Source organism: Oreochromis niloticus, linkage group LG3 (genome assembly GCF_001858045.2).
Source record: "Oreochromis niloticus isolate F11D_XX linkage group LG3, O_niloticus_UMD_NMBU, whole genome shotgun sequence".
Classification (NCBI taxonomy): domain Eukaryota; kingdom Metazoa; phylum Chordata; class Actinopteri; order Cichliformes; family Cichlidae; genus Oreochromis; species Oreochromis niloticus.
Window position 1 is genome coordinate 84,859,133 of NC_031967.2, and position 26,591 is coordinate 84,885,723.

The 26,591-nt window shown below is 42.6% G+C and overlaps 1 protein-coding gene and 1 long non-coding RNA gene across 2 annotated transcripts; one reads left to right on the forward strand and one right to left on the reverse strand.

Annotated features, from left to right (window-relative positions):
* Window positions 1-17,660: 17,660 nt before the first annotated feature.
* LOC112846426 (uncharacterized) lies at window positions 17,661-19,363 on the reverse strand. The gene is made up of 2 exons (XR_003219365.1): window positions 18,615-19,363; window positions 17,661-17,854 (listed from the first exon to the last, which is right to left on the reverse strand). It is a non-coding gene; the product is annotated as an uncharacterized LOC112846426 (long non-coding RNA).
* Window positions 19,364-21,122: 1,759 nt separating this feature from the next.
* On the forward strand, window positions 21,123-26,479 carry LOC112846384 (uncharacterized protein K02A2.6-like). Its single transcript, XM_025905851.1, has one exon. The coding sequence runs from the start codon at window positions 22,073-22,075 to the stop codon at window positions 26,054-26,056; it is 3,984 nt and encodes a 1,327-aa protein (XP_025761636.1). The 5' UTR covers window positions 21,123-22,072; the 3' UTR covers window positions 26,057-26,479.
* Window positions 26,480-26,591: the final 112 nt, after the last annotated feature.

The window sequence follows — 26,591 nt, forward strand, 5'->3', positions numbered from 1 at the left end:
CAGAAACCCAAGAAAGAGGAGGAAGGCGAGGAAACATCCTGGAAGGACAGACCCCTGCACGGTATGTACCACCGGCAGATAGTGGAGGTGGCTGATATCCAGAAATCCTACCAGTGGCTGGACAAAGCTGGACTGAAAGACAGCACAGAGGCACTAATCATGGCAGCACAAGAACAAGCTCTTAGTACAAGATCCATAGAGGCTGGGGTCTATCACACCAGGCAAGACCCCAGGTGCAGGCTGTGTAAAGATGCCCCTGAGACAATCCAGCACATAACAGCAGGGTGCAAGATACTAGCAGGCAAGGCATACATGGAACGCCATAACCAAGTGGCCGGCATAGTGTACAGGAACATCTGTGCCGAGTATAACCTGGAAGTCCCGAGGTCAAAATGGGAGATGCCCCCAAGGGTGATGGAGAATGACCGAGCTAAGATCCTGTGGGACTTCCAGATACAGACGGACAAAATGGTGGTGGCTAACCAACCGGACATAGTGGTGGTAGACAAACAGAAGAAGACGGCCGTAGTGATCGATGTAGCGGTTCCGAATGACAGCAACATCAGGAAGAAGGAACACGAGAAGCTGGAGAAATACCAAGGGCTCAGAGAAGAGCTCAAGAGGATGTGGAGGGTGAAGGTAACGGTGGTCCCCGTGGTAATCGGAGCACTAGGTGCGGTGACTCCCAAGCTAGGCGAGTGGCTCCAGCAGATCCCGGGAACAACATCGGAGATCTCTGTCCAGAAGAGCGCAGTCCTGGGAACAGCTAAGATACTGCTAAGATACAAGCACAAATAGTGTATCTACAGGAAACCCATCTAGATTTTAAGGAAATCTGAAAAGAATGGGTTATACAACAGTTTACTCCTCTTCCTATAAAACTGGACGAAGGAGAGGAGTGGCTATCCTGTTATCAAGCAAATTACTCTTTGAAATATCCGAGATAAGTGATAAAGAGGGACGTTTTATTTTGGTAAGGGGAAACATTGAGGGGAATCCAGTCACGTTGTTAAATATATATGCGCCCCTGAAAGCGATATTTATTTCTTTAAGAAAATTATAGATATGATGGTAACAGAGACAGTCGGTTTTTTAATTTGCGGAGGAGATTTAAATATACATCTACAACCAAAGCTAGATATTTCCAATAGGAAAGCACAGAATACTAAAACATTAATTAAGAATATAAATATATTGAGATGAAGGAGGTGGGACTAATAGATATATGGAGAAACTTGCATCCCTACCAAAGGGATTATACTTATTTTTCCTCCCCGCATTCGTTATATACAAGAATAGATTATTTTATAACTTTTGGAAAAATAAAGATAGAATAAACACTTGTGAAATTGGAGCAATAGTGACCATGCACCAGTATACTTGTCCGTTGATCTGAACCTGCAACCAAAACACAATAATTGGAAATTAAATTCAAGCTTACTGAATGATCCTCACTTTAAAGAACAAATTAAGAAAGAGATTCACATCTATATGGAAATTAATGACAATAGTGAGGTGCCTCCTCCTATTTTGTGGGATGCCTTAAAAGCTGTCCTGATAGGGAAAATTATAGCAATATCCTCTTATGAGAAAAAGATGAGAAATAAGAAATTAGAAGAGTTACAACATAAGTTAGAAAAATTAGAGAAAAGCCATAAAAGGAAAACAACACAGGATATACTGGAGGAAATTATGAAAACAAGAAATGAAATAAATGATTTGACTACATATGAAATTAAAAATATTTAATGTTTCTTAAACAAAGGTATTATGAGGGAGGATCTAAAATAAAATAGCAGATAATACAGTTCACAAAATTAAACATCCAGTGACAAAACTAATAAAAAATAAACTAATAGAAATTCAAAGTGAATTTGAAACATTTAGAAGACCCTTTATGCTAATAAGACAGAGAGTAATATAGTTGAAATTAATAGTTTTTGAGATTCTCTTGATTTACCAATACTGAATGAAGAACAGAATAAAACTTTGATTGAAGATATAACAGAAAAGGAACTAAGAATAGCAATAAGTAAAGTTAAAATAAATAAATCCCCAGGATCAGATGGATATACGGCAGAATGGTACAAGGAGCTAAAAGAAGAATTAATACCAGTGATGCTTCTCACACTGAATTGGGTCTTAAAGAAAGCTCAAATACCTTCTAGCTGGAAAGAAGCAATTATTTCTGCCATCCCAAAAGAAAACAAGGATAAATTAGAATGTGCGTCATATAGACCAATATCTGTTCTTAATACAGATTATAAGTTGTTTACATCTATCATGGCTAGACGATTAGAAAAATTCTTACCTAGTCTAATTCATAATGATCAGACAGGTTTTATTCGAGAGTGCCAAATACAAGATAATGTACGACGGACATTACAAATTATTAACCATATTCAAAAGAATAAAATAGAAGCAATGGTAATCAGTATCGATGCAGAAAAAGCATTCGATTCAGTTAATTGGAACTTTCTTTACCGAGTCTTGCATAGATTTGGCTTGCATGAAATTATAATTAAGACAATACAGGCACTTTATGATAACCCTACAGCAAGGATTAAAATTAATGGCTCCCTATCAAATAGTATTAAGCTGCAAAGAGGAACAAGGCAAGGCTGTGCGTGTTCACCATTACTATTCGCGTTATATCTGGAACCATTGGCTCAATATATAAGGCAAAACAAAGAAGTAGAAGGTATTAATATCCATGAGAAGGAGCATAAATTAGCCTGCTATGCAGATGATATTTTAATATTTTGGGGTCAACCATCAAACTCTCTACCTAAATTAATGCAATCATTTGAATACTTTGGTCGACTATCGGGATATAAAGTTAATATGAGTAAAACACAGTTGCTTAAATACAACTATATTCCATCAGAAGAAATTAAAAATAAGTATCAATTAGCATGTCAAACAGAGTATTTTAAATATCTGGGAGTCATAATACCTAAGGATCTTACAGAACTATCAGAACGAAATTACTAACCAATACAAAAGAAAATTAAGGAAGATATAGCAAGATGGAATCTAATTCCATATTTAAGTTTATATTCGAGAATAGATTCAATAAAAATTTATATACTCCCTAAATTAATATATTTCTTTCAAACATTACCAATAGAAATTAACCAGAAACAATTTAATGAATGGGATAAAATTTTGTCAAGATACATATGGCAAAGAAAAAGGCCCCAAATTAGATTTAAAACCTTACAACTTAACAAAGGAAAAGGGGGGTGGGGCTTACCTTCTCTTAGGGAATATTATTGGGCAGCACAATTAAGGCCTATGATATGCTGGTGTAATCCTTCATATGTTGCTCAATGGAAAGACATTGAGGAGGGTCTGACTTCCATCCCCATACAAGCTATTATAGCAGACAGCAGCCTGCAAGATTTAATAAAAACGATTGAAAATCCATGGATGAAGTTGACTTTTAAAATTTGGGAAACAGTAATAAAAGAATATAAACTAGAAGAGGATATAGCAACTCTTAAGTGGTGTGCATATGACACACATTTTGCTCCAAATAAATTGGACACCAGAGTCAAAGATTGGACAAATAAAGGATTAACGGCTTTATGTACGGTAATGGAGGAAGGGAGACTAATTAGTTTTGATAAAATGAAAGAGAAATATTCATTAGAAAGACATGATTTGTATAGATATCTACAGATGAGGCATTTTGTCAACAAAAAGATAAAAGTCAAGGCTGAATTAAGTAAACAGCTACTAGATGTATTTAAAAGGGCATACAGTTCATATAAAAACAGAGGTATTATAGGTGACCTCTATAAAGGATTAACAAATATGAAATTACACTCAACCTTATATATCAAAACAAAATGGGAAATGGAGGGAGGAATAGAGATAAAGGAGGAAGAATGGACAACAATATGGGTATATCAATGGAAATGTAGCAGCTCACAGAGCTGGAGGGAATTTGGGTGGAAATGTCTGGCAAGATATTTTATTACGCCTCACCAAAAATCTCACTATGAAGGTAACCCTTCTGCCTGCTGGAGAAATTGTGGAAATACAGATGCAAATCATTATCACATTTTCTGGGACTGTCATGTCATTAAAACTTATTGGAAGGGAATACATGCAGCTATACAAGAGAGATTTGGAAGATATTTACCTTTGGAAAGTAAAACTCTATTTTTTGGACTTATGCCAGAAGGATGGACAAAGAATGATAAATATCTGTTTAATATTTACTGGCAGCAGGCAAAAAAGCTATCACAAAAAAATGGCTTTCTTCTGAGAGCCCAACGATGAACATGTGGATGAACATCACAATGGATATTTACAGAATGGAGAAAATGAACTACAAGAGGGACCTGTTTGTATCACGATGGAAGAAATGGATGGACTATATTAAAAAACGCAGGCCAGTACTTGCTTTGGATTTTGACTTTGTCAACTACTAGAAGACTAGAGGAAATATTAATTATATTAATGGAAACAAAAACACACTCCCTACATGCCCTTATTTTTTCTTTTATCACTTTTATATTTTTTATTTATTTATTTATTTTCTCTGTTTATTTCCTTTTCTCATTTTTTTCATTTTTTTTCGCATCGATATTTTAGTTGTTTAAATACGGAAAAAAAGGGGGGAGGGAAAAGAAATACATGTAATGACAAATTGCCGAACTTGATGGTATTGTACAGTGATTCTAAACTGTTAATTAAAAAAAAAAAAGAAAAGAAAAGAAATGGACAACTATATATGTGAAAACTGATGCTGCACTGGAGCCAGATTCAAGGAGGTCAAGTGTTTACCCGGATCTAGTAAGAGGCCCAGCCCCTACTATATTTTTATGTATGTGGCCCTCAGTGAAAAAAGTTTGTACACCTCTGTGCTAATGAAACCTGAACTGACTGAAATGTGAAGTGAATATTATTCAGATGTTAAAGAGAGAGAGAGACTGATAATAAAGTGGGGCTGAAGATCAGTGAATATGATGTAAACACCTGATTGGTTGACCAGATATCAGACTGACAGCTTTCCCTGTGGATTATAACTTCAAGAAGATGTGACATTAATCAATCCTGCTCTCCGGATTATTTCAATCAACACTGAGCTGGAACACATCTATGGTGCTGGAAGTGCCCGTCTCACCACCAACTTCTCTGTGTGCATTCACTGTTTAACTCTTTGTGAGACAATAAAGATTTAAATGCAAGTATTATTCTAAGTTAGTGCAAACACCTCTAATAGGTTACTTTGGCCTTTCCAAGTCATATCTTTTGTTGGAGTCTGTGGTCCAGACTTCTAAAACCATCCTAGTTTAACAAGCACTACAACCTAGAAGAGAGCTTCACTAACAGGTGTGACTGATAACATTTGACCTGCAAAGGACACTCATGTTTATTTGTATCAGGACAAGCAGAGAAGAAATGGACATCAAGTGTGTCAGGCTGCCCGAGTCCCCTCACCCACAGCAGCTCAGAACTCTGAGTCAGACTCAGACGGTCAAGGATCAAGACTTCCTGTATACAGGGAGTGCAGAATTATTAGGCAAATGAGTATTTTGTCCACATCATCCTCTTCATGCATGTTGTCTTACTCCAAGCTGTATAGGCTCGAAAGCCTACTACCAATTAAGCATATTAGGTGATGTGCATCTCTGTAATGAGAAGGGGTGTGGTCTAATGACATCAACACCCTATATCAGGTGTGCATAATTATTAGGCAACTTCCTTTCCTTTGGCAAAATGGGTCAAAAGAAGGACTTGACAGGCTCAGAAAAGTCAAAAATAGTGAGATATCTTGCAGAGGGATGCAGCAGTCTTAAAATTGCAAAGCTTCTGAAGCGTGATCATCGAACAATCAAGCGTTTCATTCAAAATAGTCAACAGGGTCGCAAGAAGCGTGTGGAAAAACCAAGGTGCAAAATAACTGCCCATGAACTGAGAAAAGTCAAGCGTGCAGCTGCCAAGATGCCACTTGCCACCAGTTTGGCCATATTTCAGAGCTGCAACATCACTGGAGTGCCCAAAAGCACAAGGTGTGCAATACTCAGAGACATGGCCAAGGTAAGAAAGGCTGAAAGACGACCACCACTGAACAAGACACACAAGCTGAAACGTCAAGACTGGGCCAAGAAATATCTCAAGACTGATTTTTCTAAGGTTTTATGGACTGATGAAATGAGAGTGAGTCTTGATGGGCCAGATGGATGGGCCCGTGGCTGGATTGGTAAAGGGCAGAGAGCTCCAGTCCCACTCAGACGCCAGCAAGGTGGAGGTGGAGTACTGGTTTGGGCTGGTATCATCAAAGATGAGCTTGTGGGGCCTTTTCGGGTTGAGGATGGAGTCAAGCTCAACTCCCAGTCCTACTGCCAGTTTCTGGAAGACACCTTCTTCAAGCAGGTGTCTTCCAGAAGAAGTCTGCATCCTTCAAGAAAAACATGATTTTCATGCAGGACAATGCTCCATCACACGCGTCCAAGTACTCCACAGCGTGGCTGGCAAGAAAGGGTATAAAAGAAGAAAAACTAATGACATGGCCTCCTTGTTCACCTGATCTGAACCCCATTGAGAACCTGTGGTCCATCATCAAATGTGAGATTTACAAGGAGGGAAAACAGTACACCTCTCTGAACAGTGTCTGGGAGGCTGTGGTTGCTGCTGCACGCAATGTTGATGGTGAACAGATCAAAACACTGACAGAATCCATGGATGGCAGGCTTTTGAGTGTCCTTGCAAAGAAAGGTGGCTATATTGGTCGCTGATTTGTTTTTGAATGTCAGAAATGTATATTTGTGAATGTGGAGATGTTATATTGGTTTCACTGGTAAAAATAAATAATTGAAATGGGTATATATTTGTTTTTTGTTAAGTTGCCTAATAATTCTGCACTCCCTGTATATATGTACCATTAGATGTTATTGGAATGATTGTCAGCTTTGATAGGTTCATGTATGTTTAGCTGGACGGCTGTTTGATCCTCCACATGTTTAAAGGTGTCCAGTCCTGAGACACTGGGGGTGGAAACAGCTGTGATGTCATTGGACTGTCACAAAGACAGAAGTGCATGAAGTGAGCAGCCAAGGAGCCGCTGATGTTTTGGATTCAACAGCATTTGAAAGGTTGACACAGACACATTTGCACATAGAAAGCTGAATTTGTCATATGCCACAGTGAACTCACTGTTCAGTGTTTTTCAGGAAGCTTCTTAACTGCCTCTGCTGCCAAACAAGCAGCTGATGTCCTTGAGAAGAAGCTGAAGAAGTCTTCAACAACAAATACAGGAAGTGGACTTTCAAATACTAGATTCACTTTAGACTCACACAAGAAATGACTCAACTAGCTGTGTTTGATTGACTCCTTTGACTCTATGAAAGCTCAGTGTGTGTCTGTACACAGACTGTTGTGTTGGACTATTATTCAGTTGTTTTCAAATGTCTGCATCTCAGTGTAGATGAGGCTGGGGGTCATGGGAGGCCACCATAGCAGTCTCTTCAACATCATGACATCATCATAAATGCTGCTGGACTGTCTGATGGGCTGACGGTGAAAAAGCCGTCGGGAAGGAAACAGAAGACATTTCAGAGGCTGCAGCAGATTTCTTTGATTTGGGGCCTTTTTCAGCTTTATTGGCCAGAGCAGTGAAGATAAGTGACAGCAAAGCAGAGGGAGAGAGAAAGGGGGCGTGGTCAGAATCAAAGCCAGGCCAGCTGCTCTCCACCTCGTGGCACATGGTCACCTGCTCATCCTAGTGAGCTCCACCAGCAGCCCTTTCACACAGTTTACACTGTCAAACACTGTGTGTGGACCTCAGCTAACAATAGGCTACATTTAAGTCTGGACTACATGCTTTTATATTGAGGCAGATTTTTACCTGTTTTTATTCCATCAGCAGCTCAACATCATGAGCAGCTTTGACATAAAGACATCAAACTCAAGCTGACTTTAAACTGGATCTACTTTTAATACAGGGGCTCAAAAACAACTAACATCTTTATTATATATCAGGACAGAAAGTCATTTCATCTCAAATGGAAAACAGCTTTATTTGGAATAATCAGCACTATCAACTGGTTTGGGATCTCCACCAGTTTCATGTCTTTCCAGCTTCTCCAACAAAGTTCCTGTAAAATCAGCATCTTTATTGGTTTGATAGTGATTGATTATTCAGTCCCAATCTGCTGTCATCTAAAGAACAAAATGATGTTTCTATGAGTCAAAAAGCTCCAGATGTTGTTCACAAAGAAAACAAAGATTAGGAACTTAAACACAAAGTGTTTGGAGCCAAAATGTTCCCAAGCTGCTCTTTTTGAAATGGCAGAGGTACAGTGGTGTCTAACAGCACACTGTGGAAGGCAAACATGTTCTTGTTGGATGAAACTTCATGAATCCTTTGTAGATTTGAGCTTTTGGAGCCTTTCTTTTCTCTTCAGGTGTACAGAGGCTGAGGAGGCAGGTGAAGCAGGTGGAGCTGTTGTAATGCTGGCAGAGGGTGTGTCTTAGTAACTCTGTGAGGTAGAACTGGATCCAACATTGTGGATGTGTTGATGTTGGAGCCATTAAGATTCTCTGCCACACTGTAGGATTTCCCTGTGATTCACTGCGGGGCATTTTGGAGTCTGTCAATGAAACTCTTCATATTTGTGTTTGACACCAGTTTATAGAAACAGACAAATGTGTCATGCTTTTGTTCGGCCTCCACAAATATACACATTTGTTCATTGGTTGGACTTTTTGGAAGGAGACACATTGAAAACCATGTTAATAAGATCTTGTTGTTTCCTGTGGATCCGACACAGAGAGTGGACTTCAGACAGAAAGCGTGGAAGAGATTTTAGAGGCCGTGTGTGGCAACAGGAAGTTTCTGTATGTTTGCTGATCTTACATGTGGAAAACAACACGTGATGTTTGTGAAGTTCTACAATGATCATTGTTCTGACAGCATTTTGAGTGGGAACAGTTCAAACTGAGAGTAGTGGGAGTTATTTACTGATTGAAACAAGCTGAATGTTTCTGTGCACGATGAAGATCAGCAGCTCAGCTGATCAATGAATTGACATCTATCAGTCATTTCATGAGATGAAGTCATCAGCAGACATTTGTTCTAACTGTGTGATAAATGTCAGAACGTCAGGGCTCTGCTTTAGTCACTACTTGATGATCATTGGCTCATTGTTGAATCACGTGGCCCAGTCTGACCTCTGACCCTTTGCTGCAGGTCTTCTGTGTTATCTCCACTTTCATGTCTGATCTTCTGCTGTATCGTCTAAAATAAACATCTGAATCATTTCCAACACTTCAGCAGATCTTTAGTTTGGGCAGCACAGTACAAAATAACACATATTGTACTATACTGCCCACTTCCTGATCTTATTGGATCTGTGTGTGAGGTTGGTGAAGGAAACACATGTTTACTGAGTGAATCGCTGCCATTAGGAACTAGTTTTTATATCACAGCCTAGAAATCACACAGGACCATTTCTGCAAGTGAAAAGTCCTAATTGGAGGAAAATAATTGTGTAGTTTGTGCGACTGTTGTTTGTAAATGAAGAATTGTCCCAACTACATGTGCTGCTGACCTTTGACCTTTTCTTTAGGTGCACAGAGGAGTCTGTGGAAACATCCAGAACTGAGGCAGTGCTACAGATGTCTTCAAATAAAGTGGTGTATTATCCATGTTTTCTATGGATCACATCAATATCCTGATCTAACAAGCCCCCTTTTTGTGGATTTTAGAGCCTCTGACTTTTGCTGCGTCTGCGTCTCATTTCAAGCACAAGAGCAAGAAGTGGATGAAGAAATGGGCGAGTGGGGTCAGTGTGGTGCATGTCAGCTGTGCTCATGCTTTCACAAAGAACATGTGTATTCATTGGCAGCATTAAGGTGCACTTTAGTCTTCATAATAATAAAGTATTCTGACTTTCTTATTGTGAATCCTCACAGTCATGTTGCAGCTCTGCTTTGCTTTAAGAAAATGTTCTACCAGGATGTTACTTTCCTAAACGTGTTCTCCAAATGTTCCCAAAGACTTTGTTCTAAGTAGTTCTACATGATGAAACATTCACACTAAGTTTAAGAAGGACACACAAACACCATCTGTCCTTTCATCATGTGTACAAACGTGTTCAGATGTCAAATGTACCGTGAATGGATGCAAATGTGGATCGTTCCAATAAAATGAGACAGTTTTGTAAGTGGATCACAGTTTGAAGTTCATTGAAACCTATAAGAACATGTTATTCAAACCAACTTTATCCAACAGGAAGAAGCATCAGGGGAACAGGAAACATTCAAACATGTTTACTGTAAGAACTGCACAAAGGAAGGAAACACAATCCTACACACGACCACTTTAAAATGGACATTTAGCTTTTCAAACATCAGGGAGTGCTGCAATAACAACACTGTGCCCATTCTGATCAGAGTGAAAGATTTATAGAGATTTATCCATGTGCTGGAAAAGGATTTGATATCAACATATATGCAGATTAGTAGGAGCATTTTCTTCATATTGATTTAGAGTTCAGTACTAGGAATATGTAGAATTAACATCTGTGTACATGACGAGTGATGAAAACTTTCAAAGGACGTCAGAATTGGTGTCTCTATCTGTGACTGTCCCAGAGGAACCTACCTGAGGGATTATTAAAGATCTGTCTATCTAGAAAGACTTGCATTGATTCACAGTGTACAATTCTTTCTAATCTATTAACATCTTCCTCCAAATCCTGTTTCTGCTGCATCAGAAGGGCTCAAACCTCCTGCTGTTGTCTGCTGGACCATCAATTCTACTTTATGATCATCTTCAAAGATAAAAACGTGAGTTTATTTGTGAACTCTGTGAAATGATGTTTAGTTTGAACCAATCCTGTGTCAGCTGCAGCCACATCATTGCCACGCATACAAATGGCTGCGTTCCTGTTTAGACCTGCTGGCTGTCAATGGGCTTCATTCCATTTCAGACTGCCGGTGGTCGCTGTGATCTAAACTCAACATGGCTCCTGTGTTAGAAGAGCCTCTGATTTTAAATTTGCACATTGAATAGTTTCTTTGCAACACTATGGAGCTACCAGCCCAGTATATGTAGCCCACAGTAGATGGAGTTATCAAGCTGCACTGACAAACATCAGGACTCATGTGATCCCTACATGTGGACCTTTCACACATGGATCCAAGTGCAGATTCAACTCTGCATTACATTTGACTTCAGCTGTTACACACTTTCATTTTCTAGCTGTGTCACTTCCTGCTTTTTGGATCAGAGAGTTTATCCATGTCCACAAATGTTTGGCTGCATGTTTGTATCATCTATATTTTCCAGTCTTCATACAGCCGATATTTCATGTGAACTCCAATCTGCCACCTGCCATCACGTTTTCAGGGTTCATTCAGTGTTGAAATGTAGGACAAACAGCAGCACATGTTCTCTAAATGTTTGCAGTCATTTTAAATGAAGCTGATACTACATGAGACATTTTGCACATTTATTGTCTTTGAACAGAGAATAATAAAGCCATCAAACATATACAGGCTGTGCAAATACAAACTTCTGTGGTGCATTTGATGACCTGCAGAGGAGAACAAGTCGGGCTTTTCAGCCCTAACACAACCTCTTTGTTCTCAATACTACAAAACCTTCAAAGGCTGATATGCAAGTTTGCATCAATCACCAACACAGTTGTGTTTGTTTCTAGTATAGTTATAAATAAGCTGATCAAATATCTGCTGACTGATTAGATCCAGTATCTATTACAGATGAACTGGATATCACAGCATGTTGTTAATCCGTCATATCAAACTAAACAGTGTTGCTGGTGTAAATATCCTCCAATAAAGTCAGATGAGGGCTGCTGTTGCCAGGTAACGATGATGTCACACTGGATCTTCTGATCTTTAGCATCGTAGCGCTCGGAGTCTGATGTTGGCTCATGTGTTGTCAGACACCAACATGACGTTCTACTAGTCAAGGCCTCACCTTAACCCACTGATGCTGATCACACAGACCCACTAATAGAACTGTTTGATCAGGTTTATGCAGCGTCACCATTAATGTCACATTTAATCACATTTACATTACAAGCCCACTACAACCATTATCAACATGTTAAATTACATTATACATCTGCACTGATTTAAAGTATTTTAACCTGATTCGTTGTTTCAGGAGGAGATTTCCATCAAACTCTGGATTCTGATTCAGATCAAACTAACAATCCAAAGCAGCAACTTTCAAATCACTGGATTCTTCTTGGTGGCTTTCAGATGAGCTCATGTTACAATCAGCTGCTGTGTGTGTTGTTGTTGTGTAGCTGAAGCTCTGACTCACATTTCATATGTGACCAAAGGAAACTTGGTGCTGTGTGACACACTTTAGATTCTCTGCTGCTGCTTTGAACTCTTCAAACTAAAGAGCCAAACTGATGATTGACTGTGCAGCTCTGACATGGCACCAAATGTCCCTGTTATCAGCTGCTGGATGGACGTTATCAGAGCTTTTTAGTCCCACACGGATCACCAGGAGCTCCTCCTCGGTCTGCAAACAGGCTCAGCAGCTCTGATCATTCATTGGAGTCAGCACAGAGTGTGGAGACATCTAGTGGTCGTGGAGAGTAGCGCCATCAAAGCTCTGCTGGTGAATGTAGTTACTGTAAGGTCTCTGATGGAGCTCTGTGATTGGTGGATTGTCCAAACTAAATCAAGGTATCAAGTTTCTTTGTCCTCTGATAAACCATGAAAGGACCGATCAGCTGATCAGCAGTCAGGACATCAGTATCGTGACCAGTGATGGGGATAACGGCGTTACTAACGGCGTTGTGAAGAAGTAACTAGTAACTATAATGAATTACGTTTTCAAAGTAACTTGCCCAACACTGATGGTGGCACGAGTACTGGATCAAATTTGACCCTGAGCTTTGTTTTGACCTACAAAGTTCACATCCTGCTTCTTTTTCCAGTTCAAAACATGCAAAAGTTCACTGGTTTCCACAGCAGAGCCTGACACAGCGCTCCACGCCTTCTCCTCATCACATTTGTGCTTCCTGACGTGCAGCTGCTTCCTAAACTTCCAGACTTCTAACTTCATTCATAGGGAGGAGATCCCTCCACTGCACTGCAGACAGACTTCACACTTTCATGAATTCCTTCTAAGGCCTGATGTGGCTTTGCTTCCTGCTACATGACACATTTATTCACACCTTATGAACCAATAAGGAGCCTCCTACCTGCTCCCACAGCCGCCTCATTAATAACAGGAAGTCAGTGTTTCTGTGAGCCGACGAGCTGAACTCAGACTTTTCACTTATACCACGTCTTCTTTCTTTCTTTATTGTATTTATTTATTTGACCTGCACAGTGATTTTATTTCTATATGTAGATATTTGATATTGTGTAACTGAAGCTGTGTCCACGTTTGACCTCAAAGTGACACATGGACTCTGTCTGTGTCCTCAGTTTCCCAGCATGCCTCGGCTGTGGAGCTGTATGAGGGAGAGCTGTTTGTCCTGCTGCCCTGTGAGTTTCCCACTTTTGAACTGGACAGCCCCACAGTGGTGTGGAGTCGCTCCGCCCTCAGTCCTCCAACCGTCCACCAGCTTCAAAGAGACGAACTGAAAGATCCAAAGCAGCGTTACAGCGGCCGAACATCCATGAAGACTGACGCTCTGGAAACTGGAGACCTCAGCCGGAACCTCCTACTGCACTACCCATAATGCCGATGGTTAGCAGGTAGGGGTGGGTTTTGATTAGTGATTGAAATCGATTCTAGCTTGGATAACGTCATATTGATCCATTAAAATCCTGAATCGATGTTTAAATATAAATGTATTTTAGCTGAAACGCCTGAATCTCAGGTTAAAGCTCCCACAGTTTCAACAACCATCAAACAGCTGAAACAGTAACTGAGAGCAGGAACACGGATTCTGCACAAAGACGCATCAGAATCAGTTTCCATCTAAAAATCTCTGTTTTCTGCATTATTGGCTTGTTGTTACCCACCAGTCTACCGTTGTTGACAGCGCTGTCGGCCGCTGGGTTTGTTGTTGTTTTTGACTTAGTCTCATTTCTGCTGCTCAAAACTGAACAAACTTTGTAAAATGATGCAAAACTGCAAAACTCTCAGCTGTGTCTGTAATCAAACCTCTGTAACTTTGCTCTGCTTCACTTCATCAGGTCATGTTCACATGTGTTTTTGTTCTACTGCAGAATATTTTTAAGGTCATCTGCTATAAAAAGCCAGGCCAGGAAAATCTGCTTCATGTTTTTCTGTTTTATCCTCAGTGACTTTGACACAAAGGCCTCTGCTGTGATGCTCACACCTCTGATGAAGTCTCACAGTGTCAGCTTTCTTTTATAGATATAAAAATATGGAAATGAATGATAATATTTCTGACTGTCTGAGGCAAACTTCAGCGATTCAAAGTGAATGGATTGTAGAAATGAGTGAGGATACCCAGCCCTGTTAGCAGGTGTCCTCTGGTGGCTCCTTGACTGTCACACAATCATGTGCTGACAGGAAATGTTGCAGCAGCTTCAGTAAATGTTCCTCCCTGAGTTGTGCTCAGTCATGTGGTGGAGAGCTTCAGATGTTCAGAGCAGGAGAGCTCCAACAAGACCAGGACTGTGTATTTTCCACCATCTGCTGACATCACAATATAACTGCTTACTGTTAGTAGTGCAGTGTCAGTGGATGCATTTGACCAAAACCAGAGTGGAAACGCTCATAGATGTGGTGTTTCTTCAAGCAGGCTGTGAGGTGGGCAGCAAGCGGCTTCTCAACAAGCTTTGACCTGAAAGAGAAACTGATCTATAATGTTGATGTAATGTTGGATCTAAGCTGGGTTTGCTGAGCTTTGCTTCCACAACGGCATGTTTGAAAAAGCTGGAACACTCCAGTCTGAAGAAAAGCGTTAAAAAGGTTTACAAGGCAAAAAGCTTTGTGGGGAGAATATCTGAGGGAGCTGCAGACAGCTGATTCTCATCAAATGTCACAGGTGTAAAAGTAGAGCAGCAGTGAGCTGCCACAACAAGAACGCTCTGGGGGGGTTTGTCATTGATTTCTGTGATCTTATCTACAGAAAATCAGACTTTTGTTGCCGTCTGCTTTAGAGCCACATTTATAGGTGAGGCAGCTCGAGACGCAACAGCTGATTGTGTCAAACAAAACTTTGAATTTCTCCCATTTTCTGATCTGAGTTTTGTTTCTGAAGTTTCAAATAGACTCATTTATCCAATGGCACGTCCTCAAGTGAAGGTCAACAAAGACGCAGTTGTGGTCACTCAAAGCTACATCCTCCACAGACACGTTGCTGATGCTGAGGCCCAAAGAAAGGAAGCGTGTGAGACATGGCCGACTGTGGAGGCTCAGTCTGTCTGTTCTTCTTCATCCAACATGTCTGCAGCACTTTACAGGACGCTGCAGACTAGTTACCAAAGAACGAGTCAGGAACACATCAGGAACAAACTGAGACACACAAGTTTTACAGAGACCCAACGAAGATGAAGAGAAAGCTGCTGTAACCTGGAGACCTCAGTCTGACCCTGAAATACCCCACAGATGGAGACACAAACACCTCCACCTGCACCGTCTGCAGCAGGGAGGGAAACATCCTGCTGAAGAAACAAGTGCTGCTCACTGTCAGGGCTCAGTGCTGTAGATGCAGGTCAGAGGTCAGAGGTCATGGTGGAACCAGTATCAGTTTACTCCATTTAATCCATTCAGCCTGTGGCTGATAATGTTTCTAATAATGACAAACTGGAAACACAACTTTACGATTGTTTCTTTAACATCATATTTCCTGAAGTATTCAGACACTTATTTGAAGCCCCTTCAGCAGGAATCACAGCAGCAGCTGTTTTTGATGCAACGAGCCTCGTCCACACCTGGAGTTTCTGTCCTTCTACTTTCTAAATACTCACAGGCTCAGGCAGTGGGCTCACAAAGAGGTGGCTCTGAGCCCTTTATCGTTTGCAGTGCTGATGAACACTCTGATGTTTGCAGACAAAGTTCTGATCTGTAGTGAGAGTGAGGAGGAGTCTGGAGAGAAGAGAAAGTACAAACAAGGAGAGATGAGGAGGAGGTCAGGGCTGAGTGATTTATGACAGGAGGAGAGCAGTAAGAGTGAAGAGGAGGAGATGGCAGTGAGACCTGCTGTGATGGAGACGGTGGCACACAGACAGGAGGAGCTGCAGGTGGCAGAGCTGAAGATGCTGAGAGTTTGGTTGGAGGTGAGCAGGATGGACAGGATTAGAAAGAAGAAGATCAGAGGGATCGCTCAGGTCCAGCAGAGCTGCAGTCAGACTGTGTGCTGGATGCTCCACTCCAGAAACTGACTCAGTGTGTGTGTCAAGTTCACACAGTGCAGAAACAAACAGCCTTCACTTTACAACATGATCACAGGTTTATTGATCCATCAGAGCAGCTGGAAGGAAGAGACGAGCTCCTGAACATTTCCTGCTGCTGCACAAACAAAGTGATTCATTATTAGTTTGATTAGATCTTTAATGTCACAGCTGTCTGAAACATGCTGATGTCACACAGTTTGATCAGACTGTGCATTGGTACATAGTGTTGGTTTTACCTGCATGATTTTATTGTCATATTTATATGTTTGTTTATTTAAATATCAGGTTTGATCCTGATATTGTGTGTTTTAGTGTTGTTGCACAATATTCTTTTAATTAACTGTGGACTAAGCGCACAATAGTAGCACCTGTGGAGGTGGGGGTGTTCCCCGAGGCGGCCTATCAGCCGTCTCAGTGTGGAGGCCAAAACGGAGAGAAAAAGAAGCTTTTAGAAGGAAAACGTATCAGTGTGGACGTGGCCTCCGTCCTCTGCTCTGATCGGCTTCAGCTTTCTCTACACCTCTGAAACCTGCTGCTGTCTGTACACCTCATGCTGTGTTTGCTGTTCTCTCAGACTGTCAGGTGGAGGAGGGGGCGGAGTCTGTCCGGCTGCCTGAGGACACTCAGGTGGAGTGGTGGCACCGTCCTGAGAAGCCTGACAAACAGGAGCAGCATCACAGAGTGAAAGAAAGACGAGCGTGTGAAAAGCGGACAGTTCAGCCTGACCCTTAAACGCCCCACAGACAGATACAGCTGTGTGGCCTGGAGCCAGGGAAACATCATGGATGGAGAATCGTGCTGCTCACAGTTACAGCTGTTTGTTCACTTTCACTTGGTTCTCTCTGCTTTCACTTATTATTTTATTGTGTTTCTGTGTGAAGCTGTCGTGTCTCCTCTGCAGGGACGCTTCAGGTCCAGGATCAAACATCAGGAACAGAAGCAGCTCCATTGATCCGACTCCTCTGATGGCTGATCAATCAGTTTGATCTGTTTGATTATTGATCAGTGATGTCAGAGTGGAGTCAGTGTGATGTTGTTGTTGTGTGTTTGAGACTTTTAGTGTCCATGAAGGTCTCTGCTGCCGTAGATCCTCTGAACTGTGACAGAGGTCTCACTCTGGAGGAAACTCTCAGCACTTTCCAGCAGCTCCTCCATCATGGAGGACGTTCCCTCACTGTAACAGGTGGAGGAGAGGAAGCACAGGTGGATCCTCTGAGGAAGAGGAGCGTTCCTACAAACCACACGATCACATGACCAGAGGGGCGTGGCCTTCAGTGGTAGTAATAAAGGAACAGTCCACATGTGACACTTTGAAGGCTCCAACAAAGCAGACCTGTGATCACTTTAACTCAGTATGATGGATTGTTTGGATTTGTCTTTGTTTCTCTGGCTTTTCTTGTGTGTCTGTGTGTCTTTGTGTGTTGGATAGAGTCATGTGACCTGCCCAGGGACGACACATGAGCAGCTCAAATCTGGCAGGTTTCATCTTCTGTTTTTATCCTGATGTCCATGAACATGAACTCTGTCCCTGTCAGATAAATCCAGATAAAAACAGCCGGTTACATTAAATCTGATCCAGTGTTGTTCTTCTTCTGTGGTGTTTGTGATGGAGCAGCTGCTCCTGATGTGTGTGAAGATGAAACCTGGGCTCCTGCAGCTTTCTTTGCTACAGAAAGTTACATTTAAGATGTTTAATGTCACATACAATGAAGTTTAGGACTCATTTAAACCAGCATGAACTAACAGCTGTATCAGGAAAGGGAAATAAATGAGATGTGAACACCAAGAAATAAGTGAAATGATGATGAACTATAACTTAACCAAAACTAGATCCCCCAGAAACATCCTCAGAAACCCAAACCTTGTCTCTAAGACCCAGAAGTAACACAGTCCACACTAGACTGTGGATCCACCACAGCCCTGCAGGACTGTTTGGACAATATGGTCTGGAGTGTATTCACAGAAGGAACAGACTTGGAGGGCCACACATCTGCTGTCCTCTCATACATCTGCACTGAGAGTGTAACAACAACAAAGACAAAGTGTTCCCAAAGCAGAAGCCATGGCTCAACAGTGAGGTGCAGCTCTACTGAGAGCAGCGCCTTCAGATCAGGAGACCAACAAACCTACAAAGAGGCGTCTGATCCAAACGAATCCAAACGCAGATTCAAACAGCGCATCGAGGAACACTTTAACACAAACCACTCCAGAAACATGTGACAGGGATCAAGACACTCACTGGCTACAAGGACAATCGCACACAAACAAACTCCCGCACATCACCTCACCTGACACCATGAAGCAGTTCTTCGCCCGCTTTGACCAACAAAACAGTGACACCAACACCTATCCTGCGTTACAGAGAGGGACGACGCCCCCATCCAGCTGGAGCAGCATCAGGTCAGAGCCACACTGACAGAGTCTATGCCAGGAAAGCAGCTGGTGCTGACGGTGCAGCCGGTGGAGGGCTTAAAGCATGTGCAGACCAACTAGCAGAGGTTTCACCACCATCTTCAACCTCTCACTGCTACAGTCTGTAGAAGGCAAACAGGTGGACAGAGGACGCCATCATTACAGCTCTTCACACAACCCTCACACATCTGGACAGTAGGAAACACGTACGTGAGAATGCTGTTTGTGGACTTTACCTTCAACACAGTTCAAGCCCACAAACTGGTTCATAAACTCAGCAACTTAGGACCCAGCAGCTCACTGTGCAGCTGGATACTGGACTTCCTGAGCAACACACCCCAGAACGTCAGGATGGGAGCCACACCTCCTCCACCCTCACTCTGAACGTGTGTCCTCAGTCCTCTCTTATACTCACTTTTCACCCATGACTGTTCTCCAGTCCACACCAGTAACACCATTATAAATGTGCTGATGACACCACCATCATAGGACTGATGGACAACAACGATGATTCAGCTACAGAGAGGAGGTTCAGCATCTGAAGCAATGGTGTGACGACAACAACCTGCATCTGAACACAGCCAAGACCAAGGACATGATAATCGACTTCAGCAGAACAAAGCCATCTGAGTACTCCACCCTCTACATTGATGGAGGAGGTAGAAAGGGTGGAGAGCTTCAAGTTCAGTGATGTGGCCACTGTACCGGTCCATCATGGTGAAGAGGGAGCTGAGTGTAAAAGCAAAGCTCTCAATTTACCGGTCGATCTACGTCCCTACCCTCACCTATGGCCACGAGCTGTGGGTAGTGACCGAAAGAACGAGATCGCGGATACAAGCGGCGAAAATGAGCTTCCTCCGAAGGGTGGCTGGCCTCTCCCTTAGAGATAGGGTGAGAAGTTCGGCCATCCGGGAGGGGCTCAGAGTAGAGCCGCTGCTCCTCCACATCGAAAGGAGCCAGCTGAGGTGGTTCGGGCATCTGACAAGGATGCCTCTTTGGTGAGGTGTTCCAGGCATGTCCCACTGGGAGGAGGCCCCGGGGCAGACCCAGGACACGCTGGAGAGATTATATCTCTTGGCTGGCCTGGGAGCGCCTTGGTGTTCCCCCGGATAAGCTGTAGGTGGCGGCTGGGGAGAGGGAGGTCTGGGCTTCTCTACTTAGGCTGCTGCCCCCGCGACCCGGCCCCAGATAAAGTGGATGAAGATGGATGGATATATATATTTAGTCAGTTAACTGAAAATCTTTTTTCTTTTACTACACCTTATTAATATTTTGCTCTTTACTATTTTTCAATTTATTTACTATTTTATTTATTTATTTTTCTTCTACTGTACCATTCTGCTGAGTGACTGTCTTCTGCTCGTCAAATACATTTCATTGTAATGTTGACCCTGTGCCAACTTGCATATGACAAATAAAATTGAAAACTGAAACTGCAGTTCTCCGTCTGAACCACTAGATGTCTCTGTTATGTAAATGATTGAAGAAATGCAGCACAGCAACCAGTGTTAGATCACGTGTTCTCTTCAGTTAGGCTTACAGCAAGTTACTTTGAAAAAGTATTTAGTTATAGTGACTTCTTCAAAGAAGTAACTGAGTAACAATATTATAAAAGTAACTAAATACTAGGAGAAGTAACTATTGTGTTACTTGTTTATGTTTAACCAGGGTATAATTGGCTGTTTTTAACTACTTTTGATGTTTCCTCTAAATTTCACCTTTAAAAGCTATTTCCTTTGCCTTGTTTGGTATCATTCTTTTCAGCACAACCTCACATATGAATTTACTGTTTTTTTTTTCCATTTTGACATACTGTATTAACACAATTTATCTAAAATCAGTCAAAGAACAAAATCAGAGTAGAGAAAGTTATATTTTTTACTGTGACAACCACAAACATGTTTATTGAATCATATCTCATAACTTAAAATGCAAATATAAATTGTAAAATTTAAAATCCTATGCACAAGTTTTGCAAACAACAAGTTATTTTGCAGCTATTTGACTTTTTTAAATAACCATTTCGAACTATTTACAGAACAATCAGGTGTTCTGCATCAAATAAGATGCCACACAAATTATTTGTGCCATTTTAAAAAATCATTTCTGTCCACTCACTCCTCCTGTTTTCCCTGGAGACAGCGTTTACACTGCCATCTGCCTTTTTGGCAAAACTGTGACATTCAACAGTCGTCTCATTGGCCTGACACGCAACAAAACTATAAACTACACTACACATTAACTACACACTCCAAACACACTGAACGTCACATATCTCTCACATCTCAAAACTCGCTCTCTCTCTCTTCTGCTCTCTTTCTCTCTCTCTCTCTCTCTCTCTCCACCATCACTCCTAAAACTCCCCCCCCCCCCCAAACAAACACATGCCATGTTGCCATATCATTTTTTTTACACCAACACGAAAGGGGTGTTTTTTGTTTTGGAAGTTTTCAGGTCATAAGCAAAGAGTGCTTGCTAGTCCTTAAACAGCCAAAGGAGACGATAGCATTCAGGAAAAAACACTGTTTTTTTTTTTCTTTTTCTTTTTTTAAACCATGACTCTGGTCTTAAGTGGCCTATCAACACAATTTTAAAACTGGTATATAGCATCTTGTTGCTATGTCATCTTAAAGTGGTCATGTGATTGGTTTACCATGACTACTTTATTCTTCCACAGCCAATCAGCAGCACTCACGCAATTGTTTCGCCCCCCCCTAGCTCCTGGTAAGCTGAAATCAGCTTCAACTGTCTGTGTTAAAAATAGCAATGTGTCTGCACGGCATTTTCTTGTTGGTAACGGTAAAGGCGTTGTAACAATAAAAGTAATCCAATTACTACTGTTGTGTATTTTGGGTTATAACAGGACCCGTAGTGGCCATGCACCAGGTGCATGATGGGAAATGTGGTTTTGTTGTTGTTATTAGGACTAGCCCTGCGCTGGAAGTTATGCCGCTATAATAAATACTTAAAGTTACGTCGTGGTCCGAGAATCATTGTTATACTAGTAACCCGCAGTGAAGATATAACAAAAAGTGGCGACGAGGACGACTGGACCGGCGCTGCAGTCCGCGACAATACGGAGTTTTGCACTGTTTTTTTTTCCTGCCGATGCCTCGAGCTGGCCCGGTGTTAGACGGCGCCGGTGTGAGGACGAGACACCCGGTGTGCGGCGGTGGATGCCGATTTTTTCAGCGAAACCGGGAGGAGTGAACAGCGGAAAAGACGTCGAGGGAAAAACTCCGTGAGTGGCGCAAAAAAAATAAATAAATAAGAGAGACGTTACGAAAAGGAACAGTTGTGAGGGGAAGAGTGCCATTCAACCAGGAGCCGAGTAATGGCTGGAGTTATTGGCTCTATCGGTCCCTTCGACGAAAGCACGGAGCAATGGAGCTCATATACGGAGCGTTTTGGATATTTTGTTGCGGCTAATGACATACAGGATGATAAATTGGTGCCCATTTTTTTGAGTGTGATAGGCCCAAAGACTTTTAACCTGCTAAGGAGCCTGCTGCAGCCAGCAAAGCCAGGCAATAAAAGTTTCACAGAGATTGTGGACACACTGACCAAACATTTTTCGCCCAAGCCCCTCGTGATCGCTGAACGGTTCAGGTTTCATAAGCGAAACCAAGAAGAGGGTGAGTCTGTCACAATGTTCGTTGCATCGTTACGCAAATTAGCTGAACACTGTGAGTTTAAAGATGTTTTAAATGACACATTAAGAGACAGACTCGTGTGTGGTTTAAGAAATGAAGCTGCACAGAAGAAATTACTCACGGAAAGCGACTTGACTCTTGAGAAGGCAATTAATATCAGTGTGACCATGGAAATGGCGTCGAAAGAAGCCCATGCTCTGCATGCTACAGACAGAGTGCACAAACTTGACAGTGGTAAAGCAAATGCACAAGGACCATGTTTCCGCTGTGGCAAGTTAGGACACCTTGCTAGTGACTGCTGGTGCAAGGAAACGGATTGCAACAACTGTGGGAAAAAAGGCCATGTAGCACGGGCATGCAGGAACAAAAAGAGCAAGGATAAGGGCTCAAAGACTGGAAATAAAAAGTGGAATGCAAAATTCAAAAAGGAAAGACATGTTCGCACAGTTAAGCTTCATGAGGACAGAGCAAGTGATTCCTCGGATGAAGAAGTGTTGTCTGCAATAAATACTGTGCGAATACTGAATGTGGATGAAACCTCAGACGGTTTTTGGGTCAAGCCCAGACTGGAAGGACATGTTGTGAAAATGCAGATTGACACAGGTTCAAAAGCATCATTAGTGTCATATAATGTCTACAGGAAGTGTCTGAAGCACCTTCCACTCAAACCCTCCGACACAGTATTTAAAGGATATACTGGACATCGAGTGCCTATGAAAGGAATGACAGAGGTGACTGTTCAATGCAATGACCAAACTGCTAAGCTGCCTGTGTATGTTACGCAGAGGAACTGCCCTGCTATAATGGGACGTGTGTGGCTCAAAGCAATCAGACTCAACTGGCAAGAAGTGAGAAAGCTGTCGCATGGTTCCTCTCAGCTGCAGGCCATACTGGGAAAGCACAAAGAGGTTTTTCGTGAGGAACTGGGCAGCATGAAAAAAATTACAGTGAAGCTGCATCTCAAACCTGACAGCAAACCAGTCTTTATGAAGGCTAGACCTGTGCCGTACGCCATTCGGCCCAAGGTGGAGTCTAACTTAGACGCATTGGTTAAGGATGGTGTTCTGGAGCCGGTTACAACCAGCGAGTGGGCCACGCCTATCGTCCCAGTTCCTAAAAAGGACGGAGGAATCCGGATCTGCGGAGACTTCAAGGTATCCGTGAATCCTGTATTAACTGCAGAGCAGTATCCCCTCCCTCTGATTGATGACTTATTTGCTGGTCTGAGTGGGGGACAAAAGTTCAGCAAAATAGATCTCAACCAGGCTTACCTGCAAATGCACGTTGAAGAGCAGTCACGTGAAATGTTGACTATCAACACACATAAGGGACTTTTCAGATACTGCAGGTTGCCTTTTGGCATCACATCAGCTCCAGCATTGTTTCAGCGAGCGATTGATCAAATCCTGAGCGGATTACCTGTTGTGCAGTGTTACTTGGATGATATCCTGTGTACAGGAGCAGATGATGAAGAACATCTGCGCAACCTGGATGCGACCCTTCAGAGACTGAAGGAATACGGATTGAGAGTCCGTAAGGAGAAATGTGACTTTTTCCAGTCATCTGTGGAATATCTAGGGCACGTGATTGATGCAAATGGGCTACACACGGCGCCTTCGAAGATCACAGCAATTATGGATGCACCCCCACCGCAAAATGTCAGCCAGTTAAAGTCTTTCTTAGGACTGTTGAACTACTATGGACGGTTCATACCCAACTTGGCATCACTCCTGAAACCACTGCATAACCTGCTACGCAAGGAGGAAGCATGGAAGTGGACAGCAAGCTGTCAAGAGGCCTTTCAAAAGGCAAAGGATTCACTGACTGCATCTGAGGTGCTAACCCACTTCAATCCTAAGTTCCCAATTCAGCTTGCCTGTGATGCTTCTCCCTATGGGGTAGGGGCAGTGATTTCCCACATTCTCCCAAACGGCGAAGAAAGGCCAATTGCATTCGCATCAAGGACATTAAACATGGCAGAGACCAACTATGCTCAGCTGGAACGAGAGGCTCTGAGCATTGTATTTGGTGTTCGGAAATTTCACCAGTACTTGTATGGTAGGAAGTTTACACTGTTAACTGACCATCGACCTCTCACAACCATTCTGGGACCCTACACGGGAATTCCATCTCTTGCTGCTTCTCGTCTCCAGAGGTGGGCGTTGATTTTGTCAGGACATTCTTATGACATCAAGTATCGCAAATCGGAGTCTCATTGCAATGCAGATGGGTTGTCCAGGTTACCTCTCCCTGTTAGAAAACCCGTCTCTGACACTGTTGAGATCCTCTACTTCAGGGAGGTAGAGACAGCACCGGTTTCGGCTGTGCAGGTGAAAAAGGCGTCCAGAAATGACCCTGTGTTGTCAGCAGTGATGGACTGGATCATTAAGGGTCTTCCTGCAGGTGAGGATGTAGACTTGAAGGCCTTCCTGGGAAAGCGGGCGGAGCTTTCTGTTCAGGCGGGTTGTTTGCTCTGGGGGAGGAGAGTCATTATTCCCCTGTCACTTCAAACAAAACTGTTGAAGCAACTTCATGCAGGACACAGTGGAATAGTGAGAATGAAAGAAATAGCGAGAAGCTATTTTTGGTGGCCAAATATGGACAAACAGATTGAGGAGATTGCTAAAAACTGTTCATCGTGTCATAAGGTCCGGAACAACCCACCACTTGCTCCTCTCCATCCCTGGGAGTTCCCACAGGAGCCATGGCATCGTGTGCACATTGACTTTGCAGGTCCATACGAGGACAAAATGTTTCTTGTAGCTGTTGATGCACACAGTAAATGGCCTGAAGTGACCATCATGAAATCAACCACCACTGAGAAGACCATAGAAGCACTAGGAGAAATGTTCAGTAGGTTTGGATCTCCTACACAGATAGTCTCTGACAATGGACCTCAACTGGTTTCACAGGAAATGGAGGCTTTCCTGCAGGCTAATGGAGTGCAGCACATTACATCAGCTCCATACCATCCTGCAACGAATGGTCTTGCAGAAAGGTTCGTTCAGACAATGAAACATGCACTGAAAACATCGCAAGGCCAAGGAACACTGCATCAGAGACTGCACAAGTTTCTGCTTAACTACCGGAATAGTCCACATGCAACCACGAAGACATCGCCTGCCAACGCAATGTTCAAGAGAGATCTGCGCACTGCCTTTGATCTTTTGAAACCCTCAACTGTGAAGGACACTGTGCAAAAACAACAAGAGAAACAAATTATGTACAGGGGCCAACAGGTCAAGGACAGAGTCTTCAGCCCCGGTGAGTCAGTGCTGGCCAGGAACTACCGAGGAGAACACAAGTGGGTTCCTGCAACTGTCATCGCACAAACTGGACCAGTTTCATATACAGTACAGGTTGCCGATGGAGTGTGGAGAAGGCACGTGGATCAGCTACTACAGACCGCACCGGTGTCTGCAGAAAGGTCTTTTGAAGATCTTAAAAATGCACTCATCGACTCGGCAGTCCATCCACACATGCAAGTAGAGAACCCCACCAAGTCAGGAAAAGTGGTTCCCACTGTAAATGAGACTGCAAAAGAGACTGAGACATCTTCAGTGCCAGAAACAAGGGCTCCACAAGAGAGCACACAGACTGACGTTACCACAGACCGCCGATACCCCAACAGAGAGCGGCGGCCTCCTGTTCGTCTGAGTTATTAGATAGTACCTGACCCAAGTGAACGGGGCAGAATAATCCCCATGGGTCATGGGGGAGGCTGGGGTAGTCTACCCTCACTCCCAAGTTAGCAATTAAAAAGAGTTGTTGTTGTAACCATACAGTGAATTAAGGAAAAGGGACAGGTGAAATGTTTGTGATGCTATTACTGTCATGTTCCAGCGAAGACAGAAGTTTTTGAGTAGATCACCTGTTTATTCTGTAGTACATCCTTTGTAAGAGGGGAGGAGATGTTGTGTATTTTGGGTTATAACAGGACCCGTAGTGGCCATGCACCAGGTGCATGATGGGAAATGTGGTTTTGTTGTTGTTATTAGGACTAGCCCTGCGCTGGAAGTTATGCCGCTATAATAAATACTTAAAGTTACGTCGTGGTCCGAGAATCATTGTTATACTAGTAACCCGCAGTGAAGATATAACAACTACTTCTTACTGAAAAAAGTAACGCCGTTACTTCTAATGCCATTATTCCCATCACTGGTCCTGTTATGAATAAAAGCATGAAAAGGTCCACCTGTG